Source organism: Triplophysa dalaica, chromosome 4 (genome assembly GCF_015846415.1).
Source record: "Triplophysa dalaica isolate WHDGS20190420 chromosome 4, ASM1584641v1, whole genome shotgun sequence".
In the NCBI taxonomy this organism is placed as follows: Eukaryota; Metazoa; Chordata; class Actinopteri; order Cypriniformes; family Nemacheilidae; genus Triplophysa; species Triplophysa dalaica.
In genome coordinates this window covers 20,121,556-20,145,672 of record NC_079545.1, presented here as the reverse complement: position 1 = coordinate 20,145,672, position 24,117 = coordinate 20,121,556, and the positions used below count along the sequence as shown (strand labels likewise).

The following is a 24,117-nucleotide window of genomic DNA, read 5'->3' as shown; positions in this document are numbered from 1 at the left end:
TCCTGGTGTATGAATGGTTCTCCATGAGTCAGGTTATTGTTTACATATCCGGACTCTAAATATTTCCTTTCAAGGTCCAGAGATATTATTCAGCTTCAGCGTCTCAAGGCCACCAAGTGTTAAGTCACCTTTCAAACAGTTTAGTCTGAGGTCAGCTAGTCTCAACATAGATTTTGTTGTTAGGAATACTTTGCTGTATTCTTAATATTCTAAACATAGTCTAGAATGAAAACAATGAACATTCCAAATATGTGAACGGTTTTAACATAAGTATGACATTTGGAAATATTTAGATAGTATAAGTTGCTATTGAAGGGAAAGTTCACCCAAAACCAAAAATTCTGTCATTATTATTTTTTTTAAACTCAAAACATGGCTAAATACGTTTTTTACAAGTGCTTACTTCCCTTCCCTCATAAGTGTGCACTATTAATCAATGCTCAGTCATATGCCTGAGGTGTGAATATGCTTTAATTTTGTAAATATGGATAGGTTTAAGAAGCATTAAATGAATATACAACATTATAGGTTTGTGTGAATTTAAATAGCAAGTGTTAAACACTTTCTCTCATCATCACATCTGCAGACTTACATATAAAAATTTCAACACAAATACAGACTGTAACAGACATTTATTTGATTTTAAAGGTATAGTTCACTCAAAATTGAAATTTCCAACATCATTTACACACACTAATTTCATACCGGTCTAAATAAATTTGTTCTGAAAGGCACAGAAATATATATTTTGATGAATGTTAGCAATTTTCGGGACTTCATTTACTACCATATTAGGAAAATTAAATTGTAGTCAAAGGTGCCCCAGAACTGATTGTTTTCCTAAATTCTTCAAAATATCTCAATTTGTTTCCAACAGAACAAAGAAAAAACACAATATTTTCTTTCTACAAGGGAAGTGGATGACATCCCAGACCCGAAAATTGCTAACATTCTTCCAGATATCTTTATTTATGTTCAACAGAACAAAGAATTTGAAACAGGTTTGAAACAACTGTAGTGAATAAAGGATGAAAGAATTTTCTTATTTTGGGGAACTATCCCTTAAAATTGTGCGTTTAAAAGACAGGCTACAGTTCACTGTTTGAAGAGCTTTGGTCTAAACTTGTAGAGAGGTTTAAACGGACCAACAGCGACCCCTAGTTGTTGGCTGCTACTATCTTCTTGCCCTCTTCACCTTCCTGTTTCAGATGGTAGTCTGCCAAAGCTGCTTTTATGGCATCCTCTGCCAGCACTTTAAAGCACAAGATCATAAACAACTCAGTCAAGAAACAAGAAGATTTTTACCATTTTTAAATGTGATTTGTATTTCATATAAAAATATAGGGTTTAAAATGAAATCTTACTTGAGCAATGTAGTTTAACTGGTGGTAGGCTAAGCTCTTTAGCAATCTCAGTGTTTTTAATCTTCAATGCCTCATCAATCTATAAAAAACAAGCATGTTAAAAGACTTTTATATTTAACACCAGCATTAATTAGAAGCATATTAGCCATAATCAAGCTCTTACGATACAATATGTGTATTGTGATGTGACCATTTTTGCTTACAGATTTGCCTTTTACCCACTCAGTGGCCAAAGAACTGGATGCAATAGCAGAGCCACAGCCAAAGGTTTTAAACTTGGCATCCACAATCTTTCCATCTTTATCCACCTCAATCTAGTAGAAAAACATGGCACATGAATAAATATATGACTTGTATAGGTTATAATTACCCTCATTACCTCATTTCTGATTGAACACTAAACTGACCCTGCAATCCCCTATACTATGCAAGAAGTCTTGGAAAATAAAACATATGTTAGGCCTACATGTTTTACAGACAGCAAAAAATCTATTTGGGGGACAAACGTTTTTTAAAGATCTACAATATGCACTTCCTTCTACTAAAGAGATCAATCCAATTTGAGTATTAATCCCTATTAAAGAGCATTAAGAGCTTGTACGATCACATTTACTTGTGATTCATCAGTGAGAAAAGAAATGAAAAGAGTAAGAATGGCTGGATGCATTATCGAAAATTGTTATACGAGTTGCTTTTGTTGTTATGGTTTTATATAACAAAGATATTTTCAAAGTATATAATGGGTACGCAATCTAACCTGCAGTTTCATCACATCACCACATGCTGGTGCACCAACCAAACCCGTGCCCACATTCTTAGCATTTTTGTCCATTGATCCTACATTTCTTGGGTTCTCATAGTGATCCACCACCTATAAGATACAATTCAAGTTATTTCTTTTATTTTATATATACAAATAAGCAGCCTATTAAATATGATGTAATATATGACAGTAGGTAATCTTCTTTTTGACACATTTACAGCTTCCCATAAAAAAATCAAAGCTTATAAAACCCCTGAAATTGTATATAAAAACGATCGAGCAGATTATAGGAACTCTATAAAAGCAATGACATGATGTTGATGTAACTCAATAACATAAGCTGGGTGGGAAGAATTGACCTTATTGTCATAACGATGTAAACAGCAACTTACCTTTTCATGATAACCACATCGCACCCTCCACTGAGGGACGCAAAGCAATCTGTTGATCAGACTTAACGGAGATGCGCACTTATTTGCCAGTGTTGCCGCCATGATAGAAGTAATGGGAATGACGCACTTAAGTCAGATTTAATATTGCCACACTTAACAAACACCGCGAGAGGGCGTAATGAGACTTCTTCAAGAAATAGTCATATATATATAATAAAACATGTCTTGCATTTAGTACTGTTGTTTCATTATTTATTGGTCTAGAATAGGACATCAATGTGTTAAAAAATGTAAAAGAAAATGCAAATCAAATTAACGTCAAAACTTGACATCGATTTGATTTGCATTTTTGACCAATTCTTTGATGTCGATATTTGACGTCAATTTGATCTATTTAACATCAATTGCCCACTTGGGTAGTGAACTCAAGCAAATTGACATTGAGATCACTTTCCCGATTTACCGAAATCATTTCACGTTTTGTTTATATGTTGCAAGGTTCTGTAAAAATAAATGTTTCTCAAACCTACTGTGTGACTTCATCATTCTGGTAGGTCACACTTCACCCGAGGTGATAATGTCATCAGAGAATTCTGTAAAAGGAAAATTTCTGATTTAGAAGATGGCAATGATACGGTGTAAGAAGAGAAACTGTCAGGTGAATTGTGAGATTTGATTTCTATTAAAAGATAAAACAAGTTATTCAAAATTGTGAAAGAGAAAAAGATCAAGAGATAGACGTTTCACCAGACTATTTAGAGGAAATAGATTCTTGCTTTGAGGAACTGTGACTGTGAGCCTCAAAGTGCACCACAGAACTTCTCTTCGCAGACTAACAACTGCTTTGTACGCCCCGACACCAAAACAAAAAATATAATTATATTTTCAAAGCTGTCTAAGTGAAATATTTATGAAATATTTACATTATTTCACATTAACATATGAATGTAAAAAGCAATAAAGTTGTATGAGCACCATTTTAAGTATTAGTCTTGCATACCAACAACTACAGGTGCATCAACAAGAGAAATATTGTCATCAGTGATCCTTCCAAACCAGAACAGCTTTCATGTTCGCTTTGAAGCATTTATAAGCATACAAAGGGGCACATTAAAAAGCCATACATAAAAGCAGCCATAACAATTAGATTATTACTAAGTGCTGTGGGTTACATGTGAGATGGGAAGGTGTCGTCAGTACACATGATGTATTTTTTGTCAATTTGTTGACATTAATGTTTTCTTATACTTGCGCTACTGTGAATGATCCCCGCTGTTTGCTGCTCTGTCATTTTAGTACTTAAAGGACGTTGAGTAACTATCTTTAGTGTCTAATTTGTGTCAATAAATAGTGTGTCCATAACAATTTTTCAAACGTTTCTCATAATTATTCTTGCTAATTTTGAGGGATAAGATAACAATACATTTTCTGTAATTATTTGTCTAAAATAACTTTTGCTGTGTCCTTATTATTGGATGTTAAATAATGTTTTATAATTTAGGCTATTGGACTTACGTCAGATGCTACGCTTGTGACTGACAGCACGGTTGACCAATCATTGAAAAGGGAGGCGGCGAAAGCTTTTTCAAACCTCAGGAAATGGGAAAGAAAAACTTCCACAAAAACTACCGGTAACTCGAGAGCCGTCTAGCCGCCCAGCTGACAGTCGGGCACTTGAATTCTCCTCCATTTTTCTGTGTAACAGAAGGACATACAACCTTTCCCCTCTTGAACGGGCGTTTTGGTTTTCTCAGATTCCGTTGGAAGTCTGGATATGATTTCTAGTGTCACTCAATCGTGCGCCGCTTGAGCCAGAGCAGAGAGCGCGAGCGAGGAATCGGTTAGTCGGGACGTCACTTGACGGACAGCAGTGCACGATGTCGGGTGTGACGGTACAGGTATAAAACAAAATAGACATTTATTTATTCAAGCCTAACTGATGTAGTTATGAACAGTTTGGTTATAAAGTCAAAATTGTGTTAATGTTGTTTTTTGCTCGTGTTTGTTTACATTGCTATGGGAGTTCTGTTTAGCTGTTTGTAGCAGTTTCAGTTTATCTGTAAAACGCAAAAATCTATGGAAAGTCATTAAAATCTAAAGTCATTTAAATACACTTGGCCTTTTAATATAATTAAATATCGCTTTAGGGTTTTCAGGTTGAATGAGTTTGACAAGGTTCTCTTATTCCTCACTATAAGCTTGAGAGTGACTTAAGCAGGGCAGTGTTGGCTTGCTCACCGGGAGACTGCTTTTATTTATTTATTTATTTATTTATTAGATATTATTTATTAGAATGATCTTGCTTGTTCTGTAAACACCATGCACTGTGCTGTGTTTTACCTTTTGTGTATTTCTGTTTTTCTTGTTTGCTCCTGTAAAGCTGCTTTGGAACAATGCACATTGTGAAAAGCTCTATATAAATAAACTTGAACTCGAATTGAACTTAAAGGGATAGTTCACCCATAAATGAAAATCTCGTCATCGTTTAATCACCTTCGAGTTGTTCCAAATCAATGGTAGTCAAAAGTGCCCCAGAAGAATATAACGGTGGAGAATGAAAAACCTACAGATAATGTGAAAAGTTGTGAAATGAGTCAGAAGGAGAGTTCTGGCTTGCTAGAGGACAAGACTACGTGTCAGTCAGTCGTTGAGGATTCTTTGGAAAACAACCACCCCAGTAAATCCCAGGACAGTATTAATGTTTCTGACATGGAAAAGAGTGACCCGTCTGATTCCGGGCCCCCTGAAGAGAGCAAACATTCATCTGAGCCTGACATTCGAGTGGACATGAACAAACAGGATGTTGTTAATTCAGGCACATCAGTTATCAGTGAAGAGAAAACAGCATTTTAGTGTGACGTTTTAAAAGGTTTAAGGGAACATCTAGACATAAACACAAAGAAAGTTTGTTTCTTGGATACGTCGTAAGACTCTCACAGTAGCTCACAGTTGCTTTACTAAAGAACATTTCTGTTGCATTAAAGGGATATTATTTGAAAGAAATGTTTGTTAAAATTATGACTTCACTATGACGACATATAAATGTCAAAGATTATTTTAAATAGCTATTTTTATTCATTTGCTTTTGTGTGACGTAAAATTGCTGTATAACGGATGCCTGTAAGGCAAGACTGTAAAATTGAGTTGTGTGTCCGACTATTTTATGTTTGACTGATAATCTATTTTTATATTTCATTTTATTTTATATTTTGATATCTGAGTGCTGTTTTTTGGTGAATAAAAGTTTCCATCCAGTGAAAACTGTGTTCACAAACCAGATTTAATCCAGACAATTACAGACAATACTATTTTCTTTCTGTTTAAATCTGACACTTGACTATGAAGTGTGGTGCAAGCACATATCCAAAAAATAAAGAAAGAAAACTTACTACTCCTATTAAGGAGATGTGTCCTGGTGTATGAATGGTTCTCCATGAGTCAGGTTATTGTTTACATATCCGGACTCTAAATATTTCCTTTCAAGGTCCAGAGATATTATTCAGCTTCAGCGTCTCAAGGCCACCAAGTGTTAAGTCACCTTTCAAACAGTTTAGTCTGAGGTCAGCTAGTCTCAACATAGATTTTGTTGTTAGGAATACTTTGCTGTATTCTTAATATTCTAAACATAGTCTAGAATGAAAACAATGAACATTCCAAATATGTGAACGGTTTTAACATAAGTATGACATTTGGAAATATTTAGATAGTATAAGTTGCTATTGAAGGGAAAGTTCACCCAAAACCAAAAATTCTGTCATTATTATTTTTTTTAAACTCAAAACATGGCTAAATACGTTTTTTACAAGTGCTTACTTCCCTTCCCTCATAAGTGTGCACTATTAATCAATGCTCAGTCATATGCCTGAGGTGTGAATATGCTTTAATTTTGTAAATATGGATAGGTTTAAGAAGCATTAAATGAATATACAACATTATAGGTTTGTGTGAATTTAAATAGCAAGTGTTAAACACTTTCTCTCATCATCACATCTGCAGACTTACATATAAAAATTTCAACACAAATACAGACTGTAACAGACATTTATTTGATTTTAAAGGTATAGTTCACTCAAAATTGAAATTTCCAACATCATTTACACACACTAATTTCATACCGGTCTAAATAAATTTGTTCTGAAAGGCACAGAAATATATATTTTGATGAATGTTAGCAATTTTCGGGACTTCATTTACTACCATATTAGGAAAATTAAATTGTAGTCAAAGGTGCCCCAGAACTGATTGTTTTCCTAAATTCTTCAAAATATCTCAATTTGTTTCCAACAGAACAAAGAAAAAACACAATATTTTCTTTCTACAAGGGAAGTGGATGACATCCCAGACCCGAAAATTGCTAACATTCTTCCAGATATCTTTATTTATGTTCAACAGAACAAAGAATTTGAAACAGGTTTGAAACAACTGTAGTGAATAAAGGATGAAAGAATTTTCTTATTTTGGGGAACTATCCCTTAAAATTGTGCGTTTAAAAGACAGGCTACAGTTCACTGTTTGAAGAGCTTTGGTCTAAACTTGTAGAGAGGTTTAAACGGACCAACAGCGACCCCTAGTTGTTGGCTGCTACTATCTTCTTGCCCTCTTCACCTTCCTGTTTCAGATGGTAGTCTGCCAAAGCTGCTTTTATGGCATCCTCTGCCAGCACTTTAAAGCACAAGATCATAAACAACTCAGTCAAGAAACAAGAAGATTTTTACCATTTTTAAATGTGATTTGTATTTCATATAAAAATATAGGGTTTAAAATGAAATCTTACTTGAGCAATGTAGTTTAACTGGTGGTAGGCTAAGCTCTTTAGCAATCTCAGTGTTTTTAATCTTCAATGCCTCATCAATCTATAAAAAACAAGCATGTTAAAAGACTTTTATATTTAACACCAGCATTAATTAGAAGCATATTAGCCATAATCAAGCTCTTACGATACAATATGTGTATTGTGATGTGACCATTTTTGCTTACAGATTTGCCTTTTACCCACTCAGTGGCCAAAGAACTGGATGCAATAGCAGAGCCACAGCCAAAGGTTTTAAACTTGGCATCCACAATCTTTCCATCTTTATCCACCTCAATCTAGTAGAAAAACATGGCACATGAATAAATATATGACTTGTATAGGTTATAATTACCCTCATTACCTCATTTCTGATTGAACACTAAACTGACCCTGCAATCCCCTATACTATGCAAGAAGTCTTGGAAAATAAAACATATGTTAGGCCTACATGTTTTACAGACAGCAAAAAATCTATTTGGGGGACAAACGTTTTTTAAAGATCTACAATATGCACTTCCTTCTACTAAAGAGATCAATCCAATTTGAGTATTAATCCCTATTAAAGAGCATTAAGAGCTTGTACGATCACATTTACTTGTGATTCATCAGTGAGAAAAGAAATGAAAAGAGTAAGAATGGCTGGATGCATTATCGAAAATTGTTATACGAGTTGCTTTTGTTGTTATGGTTTTATATAACAAAGATATTTTCAAAGTATATAATGGGTACGCAATCTAACCTGCAGTTTCATCACATCACCACATGCTGGTGCACCAACCAAACCCGTGCCCACATTCTTAGCATTTTTGTCCATTGATCCTACATTTCTTGGGTTCTCATAGTGATCCACCACCTATAAGATACAATTCAAGTTATTTCTTTTATTTTATATATACAAATAAGCAGCCTATTAAATATGATGTAATATATGACAGTAGGTAATCTTCTTTTTGACACATTTACAGCTTCCCATAAAAAAATCAAAGCTTATAAAACCCCTGAAATTGTATATAAAAACGATCGAGCAGATTATAGGAACTCTATAAAAGCAATGACATGATGTTGATGTAACTCAATAACATAAGCTGGGTGGGAAGAATTGACCTTATTGTCATAACGATGTAAACAGCAACTTACCTTTTCATGATAACCACATCGCACCCTCCACTGAGGGACGCAAAGCAATCTGTTGATCAGACTTAACGGAGATGCGCACTTATTTGCCAGTGTTGCCGCCATGATAGAAGTAATGGGAATGACGCACTTAAGTCAGATTTAATATTGCCACACTTAACAAACACCGCGAGAGGGCGTAATGAGACTTCTTCAAGAAATAGTCATATATATATAATAAAACATGTCTTGCATTTAGTACTGTTGTTTCATTATTTATTGGTCTAGAATAGGACATCAATGTGTTAAAAAATGTAAAAGAAAATGCAAATCAAATTAACGTCAAAACTTGACATCGATTTGATTTGCATTTTTGACCAATTCTTTGATGTCGATATTTGACGTCAATTTGATCTATTTAACATCAATTGCCCACTTGGGTAGTGAACTCAAGCAAATTGACATTGAGATCACTTTCCCGATTTACCGAAATCATTTCACGTTTTGTTTATATGTTGCAAGGTTCTGTAAAAATAAATGTTTCTCAAACCTACTGTGTGACTTCATCATTCTGGTAGGTCACACTTCACCCGAGGTGATAATGTCATCAGAGAATTCTGTAAAAGGAAAATTTCTGATTTAGAAGATGGCAATGATACGGTGTAAGAAGAGAAACTGTCAGGTGAATTGTGAGATTTGATTTCTATTAAAAGATAAAACAAGTTATTCAAAATTGTGAAAGAGAAAAAGATCAAGAGATAGACGTTTCACCAGACTATTTAGAGGAAATAGATTCTTGCTTTGAGGAACTGTGACTGTGAGCCTCAAAGTGCACCACAGAACTTCTCTTCGCAGACTAACAACTGCTTTGTACGCCCCGACACCAAAACAAAAAATATAATTATATTTTCAAAGCTGTCTAAGTGAAATATTTATGAAATATTTACATTATTTCACATTAACATATGAATGTAAAAAGCAATAAAGTTGTATGAGCACCATTTTAAGTATTAGTCTTGCATACCAACAACTACAGGTGCATCAACAAGAGAAATATTGTCATCAGTGATCCTTCCAAACCAGAACAGCTTTCATGTTCGCTTTGAAGCATTTATAAGCATACAAAGGGGCACATTAAAAAGCCATACATAAAAGCAGCCATAACAATTAGATTATTACTAAGTGCTGTGGGTTACATGTGAGATGGGAAGGTGTCGTCAGTACACATGATGTATTTTTTGTCAATTTGTTGACATTAATGTTTTCTTATACTTGCGCTACTGTGAATGATCCCCGCTGTTTGCTGCTCTGTCATTTTAGTACTTAAAGGACGTTGAGTAACTATCTTTAGTGTCTAATTTGTGTCAATAAATAGTGTGTCCATAACAATTTTTCAAACGTTTCTCATAATTATTCTTGCTAATTTTGAGGGATAAGATAACAATACATTTTCTGTAATTATTTGTCTAAAATAACTTTTGCTGTGTCCTTATTATTGGATGTTAAATAATGTTTTATAATTTAGGCTATTGGACTTACGTCAGATGCTACGCTTGTGACTGACAGCACGGTTGACCAATCATTGAAAAGGGAGGCGGCGAAAGCTTTTTCAAACCTCAGGAAATGGGAAAGAAAAACTTCCACAAAAACTACCGGTAACTCGAGAGCCGTCTAGCCGCCCAGCTGACAGTCGGGCACTTGAATTCTCCTCCATTTTTCTGTGTAACAGAAGGACATACAACCTTTCCCCTCTTGAACGGGCGTTTTGGTTTTCTCAGATTCCGTTGGAAGTCTGGATATGATTTCTAGTGTCACTCAATCGTGCGCCGCTTGAGCCAGAGCAGAGAGCGCGAGCGAGGAATCGGTTAGTCGGGACGTCACTTGACGGACAGCAGTGCACGATGTCGGGTGTGACGGTACAGGTATAAAACAAAATAGACATTTATTTATTCAAGCCTAACTGATGTAGTTATGAACAGTTTGGTTATAAAGTCAAAATTGTGTTAATGTTGTTTTTTGCTCGTGTTTGTTTACATTGCTATGGGAGTTCTGTTTAGCTGTTTGTAGCAGTTTCAGTTTATCTGTAAAACGCAAAAATCTATGGAAAGTCATTAAAATCTAAAGTCATTTAAATACACTTGGCCTTTTAATATAATTAAATATCGCTTTAGGGTTTTCAGGTTGAATGAGTTTGACAAGGTTCTCTTATTCCTCACTATAAGCTTGAGAGTGACTTAAGCAGGGCAGTGTTGGCTTGCTCACCGGGAGACTGCTTTTATTTATTTATTTATTTATTTATTAGATATTATTTATTAGAATGATCTTGCTTGTTCTGTAAACACCATGCACTGTGCTGTGTTTTACCTTTTGTGTATTTCTGTTTTTCTTGTTTGCTCCTGTAAAGCTGCTTTGGAACAATGCACATTGTGAAAAGCTCTATATAAATAAACTTGAACTCGAATTGAACTTAAAGGGATAGTTCACCCATAAATGAAAATCTCGTCATCGTTTAATCACCTTCGATTTGTTCCAAATCAATGGTAGTCAAAAGTGCCCCAGAACTGTTTGTTGTCATACATTCTTCAAAATATCTTCTTTTGGTAATGTAGGTAAAAAAGGTGAAGTAATTTTTCTTTCTATGTGAGTCAATGGGGACAAGATCTGTTTGGTTATAAACATTCTTCCAAACATCTTTCTCTGTGTTCATCAGAACAAAGACATTTATACTGATTTGGAACAACTCAAACTTGAAGGAGAGTCAATTATGACAGAATTTTCATATTTGGGTGAAGTATCCCTTTAACTTAACTTAAGTGATGTGTAACCTTTTCTTTTGAGAGTGGGACATACACTTGTCTTAAACTCTAAACCTTTAACGTTACATGTTCTCTGATGTAAGGTAGAACGGGTTACTTCTGGGTTGATGATATGACAGTGGTAAATGACGACCTAAATTATTGAAAGGTTTAAACGGGTCTATAAATGTTACTCTAACATAAGGTTTGTTACTATTTGTACTATTGATAATATGGCATAAAATATTTGATATGGAGAAATTGATTAGATTTTAGTTTCAGACTTTCTTATTGGTTTAAAAATAATGTGGAAAAATTGTGAAACAGCGCCTTCTATGTGTGACTGAGTGAATATCTATTTGTGAAGAATATAGCCATTGTTACCCCCTGTCAATTTTCCTCTGCTACATGTGCAACAAATGTATTTTTCTTAACCAAACCGCTGTATTTATAGCCTTATTTTTCACGTGTCTTTATCTGCGTTCATGGCTCCAATTGCTGTGTGTTTGAGATGACGTCAGTGGCATGTGCATAATAAGCAGTCTGATTTTTATCTATCCAAACAAAGATGTTTAGTTTGCTTATTTGATTAGTGATTATTCAAGTTTTCTTGTCTTAGTATAACTGATCGATGTGTCATACATACAGTTGTCATCACCCTGACATGCATTCGAAAACTTTTCGGATGTTGTGGCCTGTATATGCATTTTATTTTTTACATTTAATTCATTCTTAATTTCTCTGCACTCAAACACCACAGAGCAGCTGTCTGCGGGGTCTGGCAGATGGTGATCTCATGGACCCTGAGTTTCAGCAGCGTGTTGAGGATGCAATTGCCCTTCTCCGTCAGGAAATCCAGCGGGAACTGAAGATCAAGGAGGCGGCTGAGAGACTGCGACGGGCAGTGACCAACCGCAAAAACGCAGCTGATGTTGATGGTCAACTTAGAGCTTCCAGCCGCAAACTCGAGCAGCTCCATTGGGAGCTCCAGGAACTAAATGCACGTGCTATGGCCACACAGAAAGAAACTGTGACAGGTGAGAGTTGACATGATCTAATCATGAGATCATAGATTTAATTGTGTTGATAATTGATATTAAGTCTGATGTTAATATATTTTAAGATTCAACTGATTGATTATTTATCCTCCTTTTTCAATACTTAGAAAGTATAAAATTATCACTCATTCAGTTATTAGGATTCATGTACCATCATCATATGCATTGTTTTGGGTATTATTTTTCCTCAGAATGTATATACATGATCCCATACAAATAGTTTCACCCACGGTACGTCAAGATAATTATTATATTTGTAAATCAGTCAGTATTCCCCCAGTGAGCAAGTCAATTGCAACTGTGGCTAGGAACCAAAACTACAAAAGTCAACTCTTTTTACATGCTAGTTTGAGCAACCTACCCAACAAGAAAAATCCATTTCACCATCTAATTGAGTCTTTTTGAGAAATCATGCAATGCTTAAAGATCACATTGTTCTCCAAACAACATTCTCTACAAAATATAATCACGTCCATGTTAATCTTCAGGGAAATAGCAGGTGGTGAAAAGTGGTCAAAGAAAAAAACCTTTAGAAAACCTAAATTTAACTTTTTATAACATTGTGTCTTGCTCATTTTATAGTGTAAGTATAATATTAAAGATGTCAAACTTTTTTTATCATCAACAAATTTCCTTTTAGGGCATTCATTTCAAAATTTAAACACTTTTGAATTTTTTTTTCCGAAGCAAGACCTTAAGAATTGGCATTACTATAGCAGTCTAAAATGTCAATATCAAAGCATGTTTTGCTAAAAAAAGCTATGATGCCTAATCAATTTTACTCATCAACACACAATTAGACACTAATGTAGTATAATTTTACAGAAATTATAAATGTAAACTTTTTTTAAAATATGTATAACTACCTGTTATATAATGATAACGTGCTTATAACAACAATATTGTTGTTTACCCAGTACAACAAGAGAATATTTCACTTTTAACTATAGAAATATAAAGAAATCTTAACCTGCTAGCAATTTGGAAGACACAGGCAAATGTGTTACTTGAAACAAAATCAATCTTAATGTAAAGATCTGTGTGTGCAAACATAATAGTGTTACAGAGGATGAGAACATCAATTGTGTATATTTCTTTTTTTCCCACAATTATTTAATTTGACAATTGTCGACTTTTTTGAAAATATCTTGTAGGACATTCAGTTATTTTTACAGAATATTTTAATTTTACTTTTTTGAAATCACAATTATAACGGTATTGAGGTTTTCAGCAGAAAATTTAATAAATGGCAAAAATAATTAATTCCTATATTAAAATTATTATTTGTGCAATGTAGAGAATACAGTAATCTCTTTAACAATAGATTTTTTTATGTTTATTGTATTTAAAATTTAAAATGTTTCATATTCTTCTTACTCGGTCCAGATGATGCCACCTCTCCAGACCCATGCCACTGGGAAGAGATCACATCACCCCTGGGAAGTCATGTCCGTACCTTGAAAAAGCAGCTTACCATGGAGCTCAAAGTGAGACAAGGGGCTGAAAACATTATTCATACTTATGCCTACAGTTCTGTGAAGGTAAGAAGCTCCCCTGCGACCCTATTTTGTCATCTTTTGCATATTAAAGATGATTAACGTGTCTTCTACCAGGCAGTTTGGGTTGCTGCCAAAAGACTATGAGGGATAATAACGCAGCCACAAAGAAGGTCCCAATTCTCTACCTTCTCCTCCCCCCATTGTCTTGTGTGACTCCCATTCTTTATGTCCCTTTTAGAGTAATGGTCCATGACCTCTAGCTAGCTGTGATTGTATTTGCCACTTATTCTCCGAGCATGTGCGTTTCTATCATTCAGGGCATTGATAATGCTGCTGTGTCTATAGAGGACACATTGTGCTGGCAGCTCAGTGATTTATGTCTGTGTTGGGTCCAGACAGCTTGAGTACTGAACCTTGATCTTCCGCACACACACATACTTGGGACACTTACAGACAAATGCATTCAAGCTTCACCGCTTTCCGAGTGTGTGGTTTGAAGAGGAAGCGCTCGCTGGTACTGATTCAGTATCTCCTGTGCTGGGCCTGGCGACAGCAGCAGCCCATGTGACTTTGCATCAGCCAATGCAGAAGCATTCAGGTTTGGGCCGGCCAGGCAGGGCAAAACAGAAGCAGCAGCAGTTGCACGGAGGTAGCTTACTCCTGTGGAAAGAGATCTGTGAACAACGTAAAGAAAGAACAAATGTGAGAGAGGGAGGGGAGCGGCGAGTGTAATGCAAGGACAGCAAAACGATATAATGAGGAATGGAACTGCTTCTCGCATGCTGATCCCAGATCGGGATGAAACGTGGTGCTCCGTGTCTGCTTTACTGGAACTTACGGCATGAGCAGGTCTAAGGACAGAAGGAGAAACGTGTCAGGGGAAGCGTCTGATGGGGGTCAAGGAGGAACAAGGGGATGTCATACAGCCATCTGAAAGTTCACGAAACATGACGGATGAGCTTTTAAGCTGCATTGAGAGGGGGAGAGCGCTATGGACGGTACCGTTTATTCTGTCCTTTTCCTGCAGGTCACACGTTTGCGGCATTGTTTACTTCTGAAGTCTATAGGAGTGCCGCGACGGTTGGATGTTGCAATTTCTCTCATTTACATAATGTATCAGGATATATGCGCTCTGGCACTTATGTGATTGTACTAATACGCCTCATAAAAGCTCCGGAGAGAAATGGCATTGTCTGCATTGTTTGTATGGCTGGGTGTGTTCACACCTCCTTGGTTTTTATGAAATGTACTGCAGCACAGGCTAATAAACACTGATAAATTGGTGACCTGTTGGGGGAACTGTGTATATAGCCTATTTATTCATATCAATTTCTTTAAATGCCAGTTTCTGTCTTTGTCTTTTTAAGTTTAGCTTTGAATGCAAAATGTACATACCTCACTTATCACCTGGTTTCACTCCGCAGGATCGGAAGATGTTATCCACAGCCCAGCAGATGCTGCAGGATAGCAAGACGAAAATCGAGCTGCTCCGCATGCAGATTGTCAAAGTCACCCAGGCCAGAGAAGGAGAGCGAGAGACCGCACAGCCAGAGGGTGAGCAAGCGTTTTTAGCCTGTGAGAAAGGAATCATGACTGTTATAAAAGTGTTTACATCAGAATCTTGGAAATCATTATGTCCCTTATAGGGATAGGTCACCCAAAAAAGAAAATTCTGTCATCATTTACTCAACCTTCCAAAAGATATTTGGAAGAATGTCAGTAACCAAACAGATCTCATCCCCCATTTTCTGTTATAATAGGGAAACTAAATACTATGGGAGACAATGGGGGATGAGATCTGTTTAGTTCCTTTTGTGTTCAGCAGACCAAAGAAATGTATGGGGTTTGGAACAATCTGAGGTTGAGTAAATGATGAAAGAATTTTCATTTTGGGTGAACTATCCCTTTAAAACACTCCAACTATAGTCTTAAAACTGAAGTACAAATCACCTTATAGCAGGGTGTCCCGAAGTGTGAGCTGTGGGTCATAGGATTCATACCTTTGTAAATTGTTTTGTATTAGTGCCATGTATTTACCATGATAATGTAGACTTCAAGTCAGAGAGACGACGGTTGATTTGGTTTTTGTGCAGGTCGCCCCTCTGAGACAATAAGTCCCCTTGAGCTGCGGGTGGAGGAGCTTAGGCATCATTTAAGGATTGAGGCAGCTGTGGCGGAAGGTGCGAAAAATGTGGTCAAGCAGCTCGGCGTTCGCAAAGTGCAGGACCGACGTGCTCTTGGCGAAGTAAGTTACTACGCGTGTCTGAAGTCAAGGCTATTCAGAAGCAAACAAATAAAGATGAGAGATGCATTGAGATGGAACAGTAAGATAGGATGTTCAGATTTAGAGGAACGTTTAAGACTTTAGGACGTATTAAATGTCAGGAACTTAGAGTGCTCGTTCAGTCTGAGATATAATCACAGTTTGTTAAATCATTTTAATTGCTTTGTTTTTCATTATTTTATGATGTAGTTTAACATGAATCATCTATAGAATTATTTTGTTCCTTTTTTGCTATTGCACCTTTATGCTTGTGTGTAAATGCCTTCTGTTCTGCTTAACCACTTGAAATATGAGATCATTAATATGCTGCACGGGTTCGCTGCAAGCTAACACCGCTTGGCTCAACTGTGACATTATACTTAATTCGCAAGAGTCAGATTAGAACGATCCTCATTCTGTCAAATTTAGCATTTTAAGAGGTGACTTTTCTGTGGAAACATACTGAATGGAACCATATGCAAAGCAAATGCAAAAATCTTAGACATGAATCAATGCTATTGCTATTTCCCTGAAGATTAACATGGACGTGATTATATTTTATAGAGAATGTTGTTTGGAGAACAATGTGATCTTTAACTATTACATGCTTTCTCATGTAGAGTCAATTAGATGGTGAAATGGATTTTTCTTGTGTAGGTTGCTCAAACTAGCTTGTAAAAAAGATTTGACTTTGTCCAGCCCGCCCATAAAAGCCTCCGTTTAAGTACACCATATACCTCATTGTAGCCAAACATGGGCAACAGGAAGTGTATGTTTTGCTAATAGCACTGCACAGGACAGTTTAATCGTGCAAGTTAAATCACATTATAATTGCAATTAATCGTTCTCTTTCATAAGTTTATTGACTGTAAAATGTTTGTTCATCCAGATTTTGAATATGAGACTTTTTGATTCTAGTCTAGTCCATTTAGTTCTAGTTGATCACTCCACAAATCAGATTTATGGGGCAATTTAAAAGTGCTGCCTTTGCAATGGCTGTTTATGGCATATCAGAATACAATGAGCGTCAATATTATATATTCATTAGTTATGAAGCGGGCAGGTTGTAGTATTGACAATCCGTGTGATGTCTATTAGGATGGGGTTTTATTTGTTGTGGTGGGCTGGTAGAGATCTTGTACTGGTTTTGAACAGACAAAACAGAATGCAATGCAATTGAATTTAGATAAAAAGAAATTGAGTATTCCTTTTTTGTTCAGGCTCAGGCCCGTTTGCAGGAGTCCTCTCAGAAAATGGACTTGTTGCGCTTGTCCCTGGAGGAGAGGCTTGGAGAACTTCCACATGACCATCCCAAGCGAGCTGCCATTAAAGAGGAGCTGACAGTGGGGTCCTCACCCATTGTAGGGCTGCAAAGAGATCGCCTGCGCTCTTCGTCTTCGGCATCTTCCTCGCTCTTTAAACCGGCCAGCCTGACTGGTATTAACACGGTTGAAATGATAAGGATTGAAAGAAATTTTTGATGCTATGATGTCTGATTGGAAAGTCTCAATGGACATTTATAAATAAGTATTGAAGTGATGCAACTTTTAAACTGCTTGTGTAGTGTGTGATTCTGATTGTAGATGTAATTATTTTGTAAATGTCCACTAGATTGTGAATGACCTGTGTGTATTGTGTTTCTAGGGCGTTTGGAGGTCAGACTGATGGGTTGTCAGGACCTGCTGGAGTCAGTACCAGGCCGCTGTCGGGTGAGCAGCATGGCTTCGGCCCCTGGTAGTCCATCTGAGTCCAAATCGCTTCGGATGAGGACCGGCCTCTCCACCCGCAGCACCAACGGCAAAACCCCTAAGACTGATGAGCTCTCCTGTGAGTCTCGCAGTCCTATAATACACGAATGAATGAATTTTAGTGTAAAATATAAAAGCATTTTTAAATAATTTGAACATCTGAGATTGATAGGTGCTTTATTTTTAAAATGAACAGTATTTAATGTATTGTTCTTTCTGATTGACTCTTTTTTCCACCTCAGATGAGATCAGCGCCGTATTAAAAGTGGATAATAAGATAGTTGGTCGAACACATTGGCGGCTGCTGGGTAAGGAGGCCTGGGATCAGTGCTTCAGCATCGAACTCGAGCGGGTCAGTACCGTCTGCTTATTTCCTAGTCATATTTGGTCATTTAGGGTTTCAACAAGTTCCATGTTGGAGCTGAAGAGCTTTTAAAATGTGCCATTTGTAGTTGTCAACAGTAACCACCACATACAGAAAGTGCCCATGATGGCCTTTGGCTAAAGGCTTTTCTCCACCTTCATTAACATGGCTTTACTCTCCAGAACTCAATCAGCAGCCTCCGTAGTAATCCACATCTAAATCCCTCAACATTACTGTAATCTTTTGCTCACCCTTTGGGCATGTGGCCTGAATACTGGCTGAGTCAGTCTCAATGTCCCTCATAGTGGATTTAGAATGACTAGTAGTTAGTTTTTTTATAACTGCAGCACTTATCACAGTTTTCTTTCCTAATAGTGAAGTGTTTACCGTTGCTTTCTATCTGTAATCATCAACTTTTCGCTCTCTAGTATGAGTAGCTCCACACCCGTGATTATTTTGACTGCCTATAAAAATGAAATGCATGTGCCAGTTTTTACCTTGTCAGGTACCATATAATATAAAGACTACTCTGAGGTATTAGGGTACTAAAACGAATGTTTCTCCCCTCACATGATCTTTGGCCCCTGCAGTCTCGAGAGCTGGAGATTGCAGTGTACTGGCGAGACTGGAGATCCATGTGTGCCGTGAAGTTCCTGCGTTTAGAAGATTTCCTAGACAACCAGCGGCATGGCATGTGCCTTTACTTGGAGCCACAGGGCACTTTGTTCACAGAGGTGAGAGAACACTATAACACCTTCAAGTTACAACACAGAAGCATGGATGATGTAAACCATGCTGGTCCAGAAGAACTTCCTCTTTCAGTTCTTCTACTCGTTTGAACAAAATACAACCAACAGAATATTAAGAACCGATTTAAAATATTTAACAAGTATAGAATTCTAAGATTTAATTATGTTAGATAAACTATAATAAAAACTGAAACTTGAAGTGCTTGTAAAGTGGTGTATAGGTTGTGTTGGTTTGTTTCATAGAAATTTCACGTATTAAATCTATTCAGCTGTTTATCGTGCTGTTTGATCGCAGGTGAGATTCATCAACCCCGTCATCGAGCGACATCCTAAACTACAGAGACAGAAACGAATTTTCCCCAAAGAAAAAGGTGTGCTTGACCTCACATTTTCTTCTGTATTCTCTTTATAAAGGGTTTGGAGGAGTAATGTTATTCCTGACTCATGAATTATATATGATTGATTGTTCTTTTAATCACTGGATTGTTTTCAAATATGTGGTTCCCCTGAGTCAGTAACACCAAATCATTTAATTGCCACATAATGGAGTCATTAACAGTGAGTTTAGAAAATGCTGTGTTATAAGTGCAGCTTTTAACAAAGATGCTTACATTTTGCAGATGCTTCTGAGTAATGACAATTAACTGTAGCTGATTTAATGTCATTCTCAGGGAAGAATTTTCTGCGGGCAGCTCAAATGAACATGAACTTTGCCACGTGGGGACGTCTGATGATGAGCGTGCTACCACCCTGCAACAGCAACGTCTCCGCTTTGAGCCCACCGATGCCCGGATCTGAGCCCATGTCCCCCCCATCTGCATGGACGCCTCCTTCTGGGTGAGACATATACACGTGTCCCACAGGTTTTAGTCTGGATTGTGTATACATTTTTTGTAATATCTTAATAGTTTCAGATTTGTTAAATTAAGTAATTCTCTTTTTATATGTAAATTACATGAAATCCTAAACATATCTAAAATCTGAGTGTATTTTCTGTTCATCACAGAGATTCAGCAGTGGTTAAACTCAACTTCAGTGAGGAGCGTCCTGCCAAGCCACCACGTATCCACTTGGCAAAGACCCCCACCAATGAAACATCACTTTCTGCGGTACAGAAGCAACTTGTATCCTGTATTTTTCTCTTGCTTTGGTCAATCTAAAGGTGTAATGATGTGTTTCTGAATGCATTTACTAGACTCCTGCCAAAGGCAGCCTCTCAGAGGATCACCATGTGGTCAAAGGCATGCCTGCTCCCCAGCCTACACCTCGGTAGGTCATTCGGTTTGCTAGATATGTATCAGTAGAGCTTTTTAAGACAAGCATCAATGTCAAGAAAAGAAGAGTTTGATTCCAAAATGAAATAACCGTGTTTCATTTTTTTTTTTTTCAAAAATAAGCTTTATTATATTATCATGTTTTTATTTTGTTAGTTAGCTATATTTTATTAGTTATTATGGCTTAAGTGAAAACAAACCAACTGCAGTTTGATTGAAATTAATTGCAATGTACAATAAACAACATGATTTTTGAAAAATTCCAAAAATTGAGTTATTTTATGATAACTAAACTCTATGATCTTTTAATAGTAATATCACTATGATCTTGTGTTATTTACTTTGTCGTTTGCATACATTCTTGTATCATACAGTAGGTAGGATGTGACTCTCCCTCCTCTCTTTGCTCTTTTTCACACTGTCTGTTGTGTCTAAATCCTGTTTCACAGGAGGAAAGAGGGGGTGCATATGGAGGAATTTAACTGCATTTCCGTTTTAGGAAGAGGGCACTTTGGAAAGGTAAGTCCTGCAGTTTTCCTTTTAATGTAATCAGATTCTGGATCAATGACAATGACAATGTCATTTCTGTATCTCATATAAGGTCCTGCTGGCTGAGTTCAAGAGGACTGGCAAACTTTATGCCATCAAAGCCCTGAAGAAAGGAGATGTGGTGACCCGGGATGAAGTGGACAGGTGATGTTCTGCATTTCAATGTTGAACGTAGCAGGATGGGATGTTTTCGTTCTTTTGCATTATATGACCTAAACCAATTTTAGAAATAAATCTGTAGATTTTGAGCAGCTGGAACTGAGCAGTTTAACATAGAAAATTGAAATTTAACATAGATGTCCTATAATGGGTACTGTATTTTGACATTCTTTACAGTTTAATGTGTGAAAAGCGAATTTTCGAGACCATCAACGTGTCCCGTCATCCATTCCTGGTGAACCTGTATGGGTGCTTCCAGACACCTGACCACGTGTGCTTCGTGATGGAGTATTCACCTGGAGGAGACCTGATGACCCACATACACAACAGCATCTTCTCTGAGCGACAGGCCAGGTACACACACAAACACAGCCACTGTCTCTTTAATTAGAGTGTTTACGTAAGTATTACATAAGCATTCACTCACATGAGATGTTTACCCACTGAATGTATATTTTTAGCATTAACACATTCCACTGGCTGTGACTATAATAAACGGAGGCTTTCTCTTTCAGGTTTTATGCTGCTTGTGTATTACTGGGCCTGGAGTTTCTGCATCAGAACAAAATTGTATATCGGTAAATACACAATTACCCAACTTCAACAAAAATCCCTGTTTTATGCATTTATAGAAATAATGCATGTCATCTTATGAATGAGTTTTGTCCTCCCTGTTAGAGATCTAAAGCTAGACAATCTGTTGATGGATTCTGATGGCTTTGTGAGAATCGCAGATTTTGGGCTTTGCAAAGAAGGTACATGATTTTAGTTTTTATTTTGTAAGCATATTTCACCTCATTTTGTGATATTTATGCAGTGAGTTTTGCCTCCACTCAGGTATGGGACATGGCGATCGTACATCAACCTTTTGTGGCACACCAGAGTTTTTGGCTCCAGAGGTTTTGACAGACAGCACCTACACCCGTGCTGTGGATTGGTGGGGTCTGGGCGTACTCATCTATGAGATGTTAGTGGGAGAGGTCAGTATTGAAATTTAAAACAGTATACCTTACTCTAACATACTACACAGTGTACACTCGGTTGTGCATGTTTTCAAATTATAATGAGGGAATAAACTCACTGTAACTGTTCATTATTGTGTAATAGAACGTATGCATTGTGTTTGTCTTCCTTTGTTTCCACCAGTCCCCATTCCCTGGTGATGATGAAGAGGAGGTGTTTGACAGCATAGTGAATGATGAAGTGCGCTACCCGAGATTTCTGTCCCCTGAGTCAGTCTCCATTATCCAGAAGGTAATACCTCATCTCTCCCTGTAAAATGGAACGAAATTGGTTCTTATGAGATCTGACACGTCGTTTCGTCTCACGCTAGTTGCTGCAGAAGAACCCCGAAAGAAGAATAGGGGCAGGAGAGCAAGATGCTAATGAAGTGAAGAGACACAGATTCTTCCAGGTAACCACATTATTAACCACATGATTAACTTCACAAAGTATTTAAAGGGATAGTTCACCCGAAAATGTGTCGTCATTTGCTTTTCCTCGTGTTTCCTGTAAATGAACATGTACAGTCGTCTAAATGATTCCATTCAACAACGGCTTTCAAATCCATTTGTCTGATTTGAATGTTCTGCACCATGATTGGTTAAAAAAAAGACAATGAATTAATCATGATTGACATCCCTGATGTCACACCGGCCCTGACAAGCCCGAAGACAGACAGTCAAACAGGTTTGGAACAATAAGATGAAAATACGATGACAGAATTTTCATCTGGGTGAACCAACACTAAAAGACTTCCCTTTTCATAAGCACTGCTCTCTTTTGCATCCACCAGGGCATAGAGTGGGAGGCTTTATTGGCCAAAAGAGTAAAACCTCCTTTCCTTCCGGCAATTAAAAGCCCAGGAGACGTCAGTAACTTCGACGAAGAGTTCACACGCCTGAAGCCAGTCCTTACTCCTCCACAGACTCCGTTCTTCCTCAGCGCTGAGCAGCAGGAGTTCTTCGCAGACTTTGACTTTTCCGCGCTGCACTGACTTCCGCTCGATCACACTTGAAGGGGTCGTGCCATATCAAATTTCGTCCCTCATTCCTTCTCTATCCAATTTCCCTTCACTCTACAGTTATACAGTCAAGTCAAGTAAAGCTGGCTCCATGTCACCCTTAAAAGGCTGCTGTGTGCTTTTCGTGTAACATGGCTGCTGTTGTGTGCTTGAGCTCCAAAGACAGTCCAGAGCCCAGCTGGACTTTAAAATGAAGGAAAACCGCACGACCGGAGCACTGCGACCGTCTCGGTAAAAGAGAAGGTTCAGTCACCACTGTGAGTAAGCTCAGTTCTGCTAACAAGCTTTTAACTGCATTGCTGTCCCTGTTTTGTGTGTTTTCATAAGAACACTTAAATGTGCAAAAAGTAGTTTTTGCTTTTTTGCAACTTAAACAGTTTTTCGTCTGCGAAAAACACTTTCTTTGTGATGTTTATTAGTCATCAGTTGTTTATTTGTGGTTTGTCCAGCTGTTAAAAAGAAAGTCTTCCTGTTACACTGAACTTTAATGCCAAAATATACTTGCACTGTTACTGAATAGATGAAGAATGCATCAGGCTGAAATAAGACGGGGACAAACTCAGTTTTTATGGATTTCTGATGTAGTGCTGATCTGAGCAATCAACGCAACTGGAGAATCGTAAGCTCCTTAAATTCTACACTGTAACTATCGGAGCGAACATTTCTATGCTCTGTGTATGTCATGTATGTTCATGTTAAAGCCTCACAGTTTTGTGTGACTGAAAATGTTCATCTCTGGTTGTCCCTAATCTGGATTTGATTTAGGATTGGTGCCCCAGATAAATTTTGCTTGTCTCTTCCCAAATCCAACACTTATTTGTTCTTAAAAGATGTCTTGGTCAGCTGCAAATGGCAACTTGCCCTTTATTTCTGTATATCTCTGTTCACATGTGCATATGGTTTGAGACCAATTGAATTAGGCTAATCCTATTCTTGGCATGATATAGTCAGCATATTGACCTGCTAAGATAAACATTGTTAATCATGAATACTAGGTGATTCAGAGCTGTATCTTCAAGTTGTTCATTCTTTAATGTTTGTCTGTATTTTCTTTTGCCTACATCAGACCATCATTGATTCACTATGTCAATGTGGTTTACTGCTGGTAAGTTACACTGTGAACAAAAACGCCACAAATATTTAAATGAAACTTGCCATATCTATGAGTTATATGAAGTAAAAATAAATATAAATCAATTCAAATGAAGGTTA

General features: G+C 37.1%; 3 protein-coding genes and 1 long non-coding RNA gene across 6 annotated transcripts; 2 read left to right on the top strand and 2 right to left on the bottom strand.

The window, feature by feature from the left end:
- Positions 1-453: 453 nt before the first annotated feature.
- On the bottom strand, positions 454-2,678 carry LOC130419127 (iron-sulfur cluster assembly scaffold protein IscU-like). Its single transcript, XM_056745582.1, has 5 exons — positions 2,520-2,678; positions 2,122-2,235; positions 1,568-1,678; positions 1,365-1,443; positions 454-1,252 (listed from the first exon to the last, which is right to left on the bottom strand). The coding sequence occupies exons 1-5, from the start codon at positions 2,619-2,621 to the stop codon at positions 1,158-1,160; spliced, it is 501 nt and encodes a 166-aa protein (XP_056601560.1). The 5' UTR covers positions 2,622-2,678; the 3' UTR covers positions 454-1,157.
- Positions 2,679-2,826: 148 nt separating this feature from the next.
- Positions 2,827-5,907, top strand: LOC130419133 (uncharacterized). Its single transcript, XR_008906469.1, has 2 exons — positions 2,827-4,417; positions 4,900-5,907. It is a non-coding gene; the product is annotated as an uncharacterized LOC130419133 (long non-coding RNA).
- A 475-nt stretch (positions 5,908-6,382) lies between these two features.
- Positions 6,383-8,607, bottom strand: LOC130419128 (iron-sulfur cluster assembly scaffold protein IscU-like). The gene is made up of 5 exons (XM_056745583.1): positions 8,449-8,607; positions 8,051-8,164; positions 7,497-7,607; positions 7,294-7,372; positions 6,383-7,181 (listed from the first exon to the last, which is right to left on the bottom strand). The coding sequence occupies exons 1-5, from the start codon at positions 8,548-8,550 to the stop codon at positions 7,087-7,089; spliced, it is 501 nt and encodes a 166-aa protein (XP_056601561.1). The 5' UTR covers positions 8,551-8,607; the 3' UTR covers positions 6,383-7,086.
- A 148-nt stretch (positions 8,608-8,755) lies between these two features.
- pkn3 (protein kinase N3) lies at positions 8,756-24,108 on the top strand. 3 transcript variants are annotated; one of them, XR_008906466.1, is made up of 23 exons: positions 8,756-10,346; positions 11,980-12,256; positions 13,664-13,818; positions 15,201-15,330; positions 15,870-16,021; positions 17,260-17,476; positions 17,684-17,866; positions 18,030-18,139; positions 18,742-18,885; positions 19,196-19,271; positions 19,572-19,737; positions 19,907-20,009; positions 20,096-20,169; positions 20,624-20,693; positions 20,776-20,867; positions 21,060-21,236; positions 21,398-21,460; positions 21,561-21,637; positions 21,720-21,862; positions 22,029-22,136; positions 22,216-22,296; positions 22,678-23,162; positions 23,426-24,108. XR_008906466.1 is itself a non-coding variant. In XM_056745541.1 (22 exons), the coding sequence occupies exons 1-22, from the start codon at positions 10,326-10,328 to the stop codon at positions 22,876-22,878; spliced, it is 2,820 nt and encodes a 939-aa protein (XP_056601519.1). In that variant the 5' UTR covers positions 8,756-10,325; the 3' UTR covers positions 22,879-24,108. The 3 variants fall into 3 exon arrangements, 2 of the variants coding, with proteins under 2 accessions (XP_056601519.1, XP_056601521.1); XM_056745541.1 differs by having other exon boundaries at positions 22,678-24,108; XM_056745543.1 differs by lacking the exons at positions 8,756-10,346; positions 11,980-12,256; positions 13,664-13,818 and adding an exon at positions 14,288-14,774 and having other exon boundaries at positions 22,678-24,108.
- Positions 24,109-24,117: the final 9 nt, after the last annotated feature.